We start from the raw sequence: 9,962 nt of genomic DNA on the forward strand, positions 1-9,962 counted from the left end.
CAGTGGGTGGGGCGTTTGCCTTGCACATGGCGGACCCGGGTTCGATCCCCGGCATCCCATATGTCCCCCAAGCACACCAGGAGCAATTCCTGAGTGCAAAGCCAGGAGTAACCCCTGAACATTTGGGTCACACACATTTTTGGGTGCGACCCAAAAAGCAAACCAAAAAAAAAACCATGAGTAGAAATTCTTCATTTTGGGAGCTGGAGAGATATCACAGTGGGTGAGGCATTTGCGTTGCATGTGACTGACTCGGATTTGATTCCAGCACCACACTGTCCCCCAGGCCCCTACAAGAGTGATCCCTGAGCACAAAGTAAGGAATAAGCCCTGAGTGTCTCTGTGTGTGGTCCAAAAAACAAAGGTAAATAAATAAACAAATTCTTCATTTTTATGAGGCTGAATTTAGCTATTTCTTTTCTACGGGTTGTCTACCTAAGTCATTAAGAAATTATAATAGAGGGCTGGAGCAATAGTACAGTGGATAGAGGATTTGCCCTGTGCAAGGCCGACCCGGGTTCAATCCCTGGCATCCCAAATGATCCCCCGAACATTGCCAGGAGTAACCCCTGAGCATCGCTAAGTGTGAGCCAAAAACCAAATAATAATAATAATAATAATAATTTGCCATTTATATTTAGTCTTAATTCATTTTCATTTAACTTTCATACATGCTGTGTTATAATGCTCCAACTTTCTATTCTTTAAAAAAAAAAATTTTTTTTTTTGGTTTTGGGCTACATCAGGTGGCGCTCAGGGGTTACTCTTGTCTCTGCTCAGGAATAATCCCTGGTGGGGCTTGGGAGACCATTTGGGATGCTGGGGATCGAACCCAGGTTGCTCGTGTGCAAGCAAGAGTTCTACCCACTGTACTATCACTCCAGCCCCTGATATTTTCTTTTGTATTTGACTCATACTCAGTGGTGCTTAGAAACTATTCCTGAGTTTGGTGCTCAGGGTCATTCCAAGGGATCATATGCATTCTCTATCCATGTGTGAGGTCTGGAGCGGCATCCTCTGCATCTAAAAAAAATTTTTTTTTTAACTTTCACTTAAACAGTTGATTTTTGTGAGTGTGCAATGAGGTAGGTATCTAATTTTAATTTTATATTTTCCACATGGATTCTCCCAGTATCATTCTGAATAATTACACTTCTGATCTGCAATACCTATTAAGAGTTAAATCCTTGTTTGGGCCATTCATTCTATTTTTTAAGTATTTTATCCTGGGATCAACACTACACTGTCTAGATTGCCACATAACTAGAGTAATTTTTATGTTGGTTTTTTTTTTTTTTTGGTTTTGTTTAATTTTGGGCGCACACTGGTAGAGGTTTTGACCTGCTCCGTTTCCGACCTGGGCCAGTTCACCCCTCCTTAGGCAACCTGGTGTTCGATTCCTCCGCCCCTCTCGAAGAGCCCGGCAAGCTACCGAGAGTATCTCGCCCGCACGGCAGAGCCTGGCAAGCTCCCCGTGATGTATTCGATATGCCAGACACAGTAACAACAAAGTCTCCAATGGAGACGTTACTGGGCCCGCTCGAGCAAATCGACGAACAATGGGAGGGCCTTTGCCTTTACCTTACTGGTAGAGGTCAGGGGCTACTCCTGACTGTTTTCAGGGATTTTTCCTGGAAGTGCTCAGGAGCCATGTGATACAAGAATTGCACTCAGGCCTATTGCTAGTAAATATTTACTCCAATTGGTTGAGCTCTCTCTACTGTCCTCATAGTAATTTTCAATGACTGGTAAGTGAGCCCTCTTATCTTTTCTTCTTTTGGTTTTTTTTTTTTTTTTTTTTTTTTTTTTTTGCTTTTTGGGTCATACCCAGTGATACTCAGGGATTACTTCTGGCTCTGTACACAGGAATTACTCCTGGCAGTGCTTGGGGGACCATATGGGATGCCGGGATTGAACCTGGGTTGGTGTGTGCAAGGTAAACGTCCTACCCACTGTACTTCCGCCCTAAGGCTTTTTTTTTTTTTGAGTGGTGTTACACACATGTGAGACCACACTCTGCTGCTGCTGCACCATATCACTGACCCCTATTTACCTAACACTCCAACATAAATTTTGGCGTTAGCCTGTCAGTTTTCACACCAACATTTCCATTAGTCAATTTTTTTTTTTTTGCTTTTTGGGTCACACCCGGCAATGCACAGGGGTTATTCCTGGCTCTGCACTCAGGAATTACTCCTTGTGGTGCTCAGGGAACCATATGGGATGCTGGGAATCGAACTCAGGTTGGCCGCGTGCAAGGCAAACGCCCTACCACTGTGCTATTGCTCCAGCCCCTCCATTATTCAATTTGAGGGAAAATAATACCTTTAAGTTGTTGGACAACAACCCCCCAGTTTACAAGTGTACCATGTCTTTATTTGTATTTCAATTAAATTTACAATTTTCTCTATAAAGATTTTATATATTTGCTTTATATTTTTAAACAATTTATTTTATTTAAAATATTTTATAATACAATTAATATTTTAATATATTTTAGTGATATTACTGGAGCGATAGCACAGTGGGTAGGGCGTCTGCCTTGCACGCAGCCAACATGGCCGACCCGAGTTCGATTCCTCCGCCCCTCTCAGAGAGCCCGGCAAGCTACCGAGAGTATTCGATATGCCAGACACAGTAACAACAAAGTCTCCAATGGAGATGTTACTGGGCCCGCTTGAGCAAATCGATGATCAACGAGAGGGCCTTTATTTACTTTAGTGATATTACAAATGGCATTTAAAATCAAATTTTCTTTTGTTATAATATTCTTATTTCAGTTTTCTCACAAAACCATAAAAGATGAATGTTCTTAAGACAGTTTTATGGGCAATAGTATAGTGGATAGAGCACTTGCCTTGCATGTGGCCAACCCAGGTTTGATCCCTGGCATCCCATATGGTCCCCTGAGCACCACCAGGAGTAATTACTGATGTAGAGTCAGGAGTAACTCCTGAGCATCGCCAGGTGTGGCCCCACCCCCCAAAAAACAGTTTCAATCTATCACTGTCCTACTCAAGACAAAAATTATTCCATATTAATCCATAAAGGGTTGGAATTATCATTCTGCTTTTTGCATATCCACATCTATATCCATGGTCCTTTTTACCCCAGCTGAATACTTATACCTGACTTCAGTTGGACTCATCTTCTCTTATTCTCTTTGTGCCTTTATTCCTTATATTCTTCCCATCTGCAGGAAATCAATTTTTTTTCTCAGTCTAGGTATTGCTTCCCATTTGTAATATAGTCCAAATTCCAACTTGATCATGAATCCAATAAATCCAACCATATAGACTAATGTTCCTCCTTGGGCTGGAGTGACAGTGCAGTGTGTAAGATGCTTGTATGCATATTCAATCCCCTGCATCCCATATGGTTTCCCAAGCATTTCCAGAAATGAATTCCTGAGTGCAGAGCCGGGAGTAACCCCTGAGCATCTCAAAGTGTGACCCCCCCAAACAAAACAAGAACAAAACAAAAGAATATTCCTCCTTGATGCAGACTGGGGAGGGTGATGGGAGGGAAACTGGGGAACTGGTGCTGGGAGATGTACACTGGTGGAGGGATGGGTGTTGGAACACTGCATGACTAAAACCTAATCATGAATATCTTTGTAAGGGTCTATCTTACAGTGATTCATTAAGAAAAAAAAAAAGAATGTTCCTCTTTGATATACTATAGCCCTTGAAATCTACACTAAATCTTTGCACATAATAGTGCATGGTTTTGCTTATTAATAGGTGTGTGCATGTTTGTCTTTGTTTACATTTTCTGGTACTTTTTTGGGGGAGAGGGAAAGCAGTGATCAGGACTTATTCCTAGCCCTGCACTCAGAAATTACTCCGGACAGTGTTTGAGGGACCATATGCGTTGCTGAGGACCAAACATAGGTCTGCAGCATGCAAGGCAAACACCGTACCTGTTGTACTATTTTCTGCTACCTATTTTCTGCTACCTCTGGGTAGCAACTGGGAGCTCTTTGGCACTATTGCGGCAACATGGGAAGATGTCATCATTGACAACATTGACGGAGAATACGATCTACTGTTCAGCACCTCCATGATTGTGCGAGGAACCCCGAGAGAGAGATAGCCACAAAAAAGACGCCTGTCTTTGAAAATTCTTGAGCTCATTCACCAACATGGCTTGGTGCAAGCCTCAGGCAACTGCAAGCAAACGTCCAAGCTTGCAAAGCAGTGCAGAGAAGTGATAAAGGAAGACCTCAAAGAGAGAAGAGAAGCAGTGCTGGCAGATGCGGAAGAAGCCAGGAAAAGCATTCACAACACCTGCCTGCCTTTTGCCAACTACAAGACCAAGATGACTGCCCTCCGATGTCCTGATGGGTCTATCACATCCTCCATTAGGGCAATGGAGAAGATTATCCATGACTTCTACTCATATCTCTTCAATAGCCATGTCCACCTGCCCACATACCAAATTCCACAGGATGGATACGTCGTTCCCAACATTCTCCCTTCCGAAACCCGACACGCCATTTCGTCAGTAAAGAAGCGAACAGCACCTGGCCCAGACAATTCAGACCCGAACACCTGAAGAACCTGCCATCAGTTCTCATCAATACACCGGCTCTGCTCTTCACACGCTACCTGTCTGAATGCAAGGTTCTGTCCCAATGGAAAACCAGCAGGACTGTACTACTGTACAAGAAGGGATACATCCACGACATTGGCAACGATCGCCCAATCTGCCGGTTGTCTGTCTACAAGCTGTTCACTCGAGTCATTCTGAGTAGGATTGGCAGAACACTAGATGAAGGACAACCATGCGAGCAAGCCAGGTTCCAAAAAGGATTCAGCACTATCGACCATATCCACACGTTAACCAAGCTCATTGAGGTTTCTCGGGAGTTCAAGATGCTGCTCTGTTTAACATTCATTGATTTAAAGAAGGCCTTTGATTCTATTGAGACTGAAGCAGTTATCGAAGCCCTAGCCAAACAGGGCATTCAAACTCAATACATCAGGATCCTCCATGAGCTGTATTACAGATTTGCTACCAGGATCTCACCATTCTACAAGGAAGTGGTCATCCATGTCAAGAGAGGGGTTTGGCAGGGTGATACCATTTCACCGAAACTCTTCAGTGCCACCCTCAAGAACGTCATGTGATGACTGGAATTGGAAGGAATGGGAGTGAAGATAGACAATCAACAACTACACCACCTCTGCTTCGCTGATGACATTGTTCTGATAACACCAAACATTAGCCAAGCAGCACAGATGCTGGCCAACTTCGACTATGAGTGTGGAAAGGTTAGATAATAGCTAAATCTCATGAAGACAATGTTTATGAGAAACAGTCTCGTTCCTGACATTCTATTCACTCTCAATGGAACGAACATCTCCGAATGCAACAGTTATGTGTACCTAGGTCGAGAAGTCAACATGACAAATGACCTGGCACCTGAGTTGCGCAGGAGGAAGAGAGTGGCTTGGAACGCCTTCAAGAGCGTCGAAGAAATAACTAAGAGAATGAAGAACCTCCGGCTCTGGGCACATCTCTTCGATTCCACTGGTCTTCCTGCATTAACATATGCCTCAGAGTCCTGGGCCCTACGAAAACAGGATGAGAACGCTATTCACATCTCCCAAAGAGGAATCAAAAGAGCTATGCTTGGAGTATCACGCTTCACTCAAGTGAGAGAAAGAATTCGGAGTTCTGACCTCCGCCCACGATCGAGAATCAGGGACGCTGTCTCGTTTGCCAAGGCATCGAAAATCAGATGGGCTGGACAGGTAATGCGATTTGGAGACAACCGCTGGACTGGAGCCGTTACCAACTGGATTCCATGGGATGTCAAAAGATCGTGTGGCTGCCCACCTACAAGATGGTCGGACTTCTTCGTCAAGACCCTGAACAATAGGTTTGAGACTCTTCGTGTTCCTGGAGCTAGCAGACGCCATTGGGCTACGCTAGCACGTGACAGGGACGAATGGAGACGTTACTGGTCCCCACTAAAGCAAATCGATGAGTAACGGGATGTCAAGTGATCAAGCGATCTGCTACCTCTAAATCATACTGGCCTACTTACCCTTGACAAAACTATGATTGAGAAGACCAAAAGTGGGGGGATAAGTGAGGGCTGCCTCTCACAGTGTTTGTGAATAAATTCAGACACTCTTCCCTCTGAATTGCTCTGTAACTGGGCAGGCGGATCAAGGCCTGCATTTCAGCCTCTAGTCAATCCTTTATCCGGGGTTGTTATGTAGTGAGGAAACCCCCCAGCTACTCATAGTTGTGCTAGTGGCAGGGCTAAGCCTGATGTGTAGCATCCCATCTCTGTAATCCATTGCTCCCAGGGTCTAAAAGCCAACATGACACGTCTTTACCAGCTGCTGACAGAGCCCCAGTTTTCCCGCTGCTCCAAACCTGCCAAGTATAAGAAGTTGCTATTTGCCTTGTGCTTCTTCCATTCTGTGCTACTGGAACGCAAAAAGTTCCTACAGCTTGGCTGGAACATTGTCTATGGCTTCAATGACTCTGACTTTGAGGTTTGTGCTAATTAGGGATCCCCTATCCCAGCCCCCTCTCCTTCCGCCTTCCGTCCTTTGGTTCCTCTGTGGGGAAATCTGCTGCCCCAGTGTTAAAGCCCCATCAGCGTACCTGCCGTGAATGCGCATGGGGCTGGGGCTTTGGCCGGGCATCTTGTACAGGTGTCGGAGAATTTGCTGAGCCTCTATTTGGACGAGTATGAGGAGACACCCTGGGATGCACTCAAGTACCTCATTGCTGGAGTCAACTATGGCGGGCATGTCACTGATGACTGGGACCGGCGCCTCCTCACCACCTACATCAATGACTACTTCAATGATCAGTCTCTAACAGTGCCCTCCTACAGGTGAGGGGGAGGCACATCGAAGGGGAAGGGGGAGGGCAGGAGCAGAGAAGGCAAAAGACCAAGTGGTGGGACTGGGTTAGGTGAAGTTGATCTGAAACTGGAACTAGGCGGAGTTTGCAGAGTTGAGATGGAAGGCAAAAGCAGGGGAGTTGGATAAACTGTGAAACGTGCTCAGGGACACAGGTCTTGCATGAAACAAAGGGCTAGGGATCTCCACCGAAGCCCCAATGTCCTCACAATGTCATGAGAAATTTGCTGTGGTTCCACAGGTTGTCAGCACTGGAGATTTATTTCATCCCTAAAGATGGGGGCCTGGCTTCTTACAAGGAGTACATTAGTATGCTGCCTGCCATGGATCCCCCTGAGGCCTTTGGTCAGCACCCCAATGCTGATGTGGCCTCCCAGATCACTGAGGCACGGACTCTCTTTGAGACTCTGCTTTCCCTGCAACCCCAGATTACACCCACCAGGGTTGGAGGCCAGACCCGGGAAGAGATGGTAAGAACAGATGCCTCCACGAACAACGGGAAAGCAACAAGGAAGGGAAGGCCCAATTCACAGCTCCTGCTTCCTCAGGTCCTGGAGTTGGCTGCTGATGTGAAACAAAAAATCCCTGAAACGATTGACTATGAGGGGACTCGAAAACTGCTGGCTTCGGATCCATCCCCCCTCAATGTGGTCCTTCTGCAGGAGATCTTGAGATACAACAAACTTATGAGGACCATCCTGTAAGCTGGGGAGAGGCTCTATAAAATGTGGGGTTGGGGCAAGAGAGGAAAGGCATGAGCCCTTTCACGTTGTCCTGTCTCTAACTCTCCACCTTCTCCTACTCAGGTTCTCACTGACAGAGCTAGAAAAAGGCATCCAGGGTCTCATCGTCATGTCTACAAGCCTAGAAGAAATTTTCAACTGCATCTTTGATGCCCATGTTCCTCCACTCTGGGGAAAGGCAAGATTCCACCCCTGTTGATCCTACTCCAATACTGTCACCCCAGTGTCCTCAGTCCCCTTTTCTGGGGAAGCATATAGCAAACTGCATTCAGCCTGGACTTTGGTGTTTTAAGTTGAATCTAGCACCTCACAACCATTCATTAACCATCCTTTATATGGGCTGGAGCGATAGCACAGCGGGTAGGGCGTTCGCCTTACACGCGGCCAACATGGCCGACCCGAGTTCGATTCCTCCGCCCCTCTCAGAGAGCCCGGCAAGCTACCGAGAGTATTCGATATGCCAGACACAGTAACAACAAAGTCTCCAATGGAGACGTTACTGGGCCCGCTCGAGCAAATCGACGATCAACGGGAGGGCCTTTACCTTTACCTTACCTTATTTGTTTGGGGGCCATACCCGGTGATGTTCAGGGCTTACTTCTGGTTCTGCACTAAGGAGTCACTCCTTGTAGGCTTGGGAGACCATATGGGGTGCCAGGGATTCAACTGAGGTCCATCATGTGTGAAGCAATTGTCCTACCTGCTGTACTATCACTCCGGCTTCCTCATTAACCATCTTTGCACAGATGACTAATTTTGAAAGTTACTCAGGGCAAGTCACCAACCTTTCCAAGGATGTTTTAAGGATTCTTAGTATTATAGACTAATACTTAGTAGGTATCACATTAATGGTACCTGGTCAATATTACTGTGCTATTTTTGACAAACAAGTTGTCATTTATGGTTCTTTCTTGGGAAAGAAAAGGCTAACAGAGGACTGCCCAATTCTGATTGAGAAACACTGGCTATACTCGCTGTGCCCAAGTTATCTTTTGCATATCTGCTCCAGGTGCTCAAAATAAGATTTAAATGTAAAGAGAAGTGTAAGTCTGGATATATTTATGGGTAAGTATGTATGGATAAGTATATACTGCCTTCTCCCCCAGGCATATCCCTCACAAAAACCACTGGCGGCATGGACCCGGGATTTGGCCATGCGTGTGGAACAGTTTGAGCTGTGGGCGAGCCGAGCGCGGCCTCCTGTGCTCTTCTGGCTTTCTGGCTTCACCTTTCCCACTGGCTTCCTCACTGCTGTGCTACAGTCTTCAGCTCGCCAAAACAATGTGAGCAGTGTCGAAGTAGGATGGGGGAATGGACGCTGGGGACCCGGTATTTCCTCTTCTCTTGGAGAGTCTCCTTGAAGCCAAGCCCTCGTGTCCTTACAAGAGAAATTTGTGTTGAGAAATTTGCTGTGGTTCCTCAGGTTATCAACATTGAAGATTGATATCACCCCTAAAGACGGTGGTGGGGGGAGGCTGGCCTCTTATAAGGAGTATTCTTATTCTCCATCTTCAATTCTCAGATTTCAGTGGACAGCCTCTCTTGGGAGTTTATTGTTTCCACTGTCGATGACAGCAACCTAGTGTATCCACCAAAGGTGGGAGCCAGATGTGTTTGGGGCTCTTGGAACAAAGGCGGGTCTGGGGGAGGAGGGTGCTGGGAGTAAAGGTGGGGAATAATTTGTAGGGAAAGGAGGAGAATTTACAAGTTACGTGTGCTGGCAATCAAAGGTTTAGACTTTTCCCAAACCTGACTCATTTCTCTCCAGGATGGTGTCTGGGTACGGGGTCTATACCTTGAGGGTGCTGGTTGGGATCGAAAGAACTCTTGTTTGATGGAGGCCGAGCCCATGCAACTTGTCTGCCTCATGCCCACCATCCACTTCCGGCCTACTGAGAGTCGCAAGAAAAGTGCTAAGGGTGAGCGTTGTATCAGACCTCCTCGCCCATTGGGAAGGGATTCTAACCCATCCTCTCCTCCGTTTACCACCCCAACCCCCAATGCCTACCCCACACACTCCTACCTGCTCTGTGTTCCCTGAGGCTCCAGAAGTCTGACTCAACTCTCTTTCCATTCCCTCAGGCATGTACTCCTGTCCCTGCTACTACTATCCCAACAGAGCAGGCAGCACAGACCGAGCTTCTTTTATCATTGGCATCGACCTCCGTTCTGGGAACATGGCATCTGATCACTGGATCAAGCGGGGCACTGCCCTGCTCATGAGCCTGGACAGCTGAGAAGGCTCCTCTTCAGCCTATCTTCAGAGAGGGTGGAGGACTCTCGGAATCCACCTTGGACGCTGGCTAGGTCTCACTCAGGCTTTGGCCTC

General features: G+C 46.5%; 1 protein-coding gene across 1 annotated transcript in view; it reads left to right on the top strand.

Moving 5' to 3' along the window:
* Positions 1–9,935, top strand: part of DNAH2 (dynein axonemal heavy chain 2) — a 149,350-nt gene extending 139,415 nt beyond the window's left edge. The window contains exons 78-86 of the mRNA XM_056114802.1: positions 6,324–6,515; positions 6,678–6,862; positions 7,132–7,360; positions 7,439–7,590; positions 7,697–7,811; positions 8,740–8,916; positions 9,156–9,230; positions 9,402–9,552; positions 9,716–9,935. Coding sequence (XP_055970777.1) covers positions 6,324–6,515; positions 6,678–6,862; positions 7,132–7,360; positions 7,439–7,590; positions 7,697–7,811; positions 8,740–8,916; positions 9,156–9,230; positions 9,402–9,552; positions 9,716–9,870 — 1,431 coding nt within the window. The 3' untranslated portion in view covers positions 9,871–9,935. The remainder of the gene's footprint in view (positions 1–6,323; positions 6,516–6,677; positions 6,863–7,131; positions 7,361–7,438; positions 7,591–7,696; positions 7,812–8,739; positions 8,917–9,155; positions 9,231–9,401; positions 9,553–9,715) is intronic.
* Positions 9,936–9,962: the final 27 nt, after the last annotated feature.

The sequence above is a fragment of the Sorex fumeus genome, unplaced genomic scaffold (genome assembly GCF_029834395.1).
Source record: "Sorex fumeus unplaced genomic scaffold, SorFum_2.1 ptg000028l, whole genome shotgun sequence".
Taxonomy (NCBI): Eukaryota; Metazoa; Chordata; class Mammalia; order Eulipotyphla; family Soricidae; genus Sorex; species Sorex fumeus.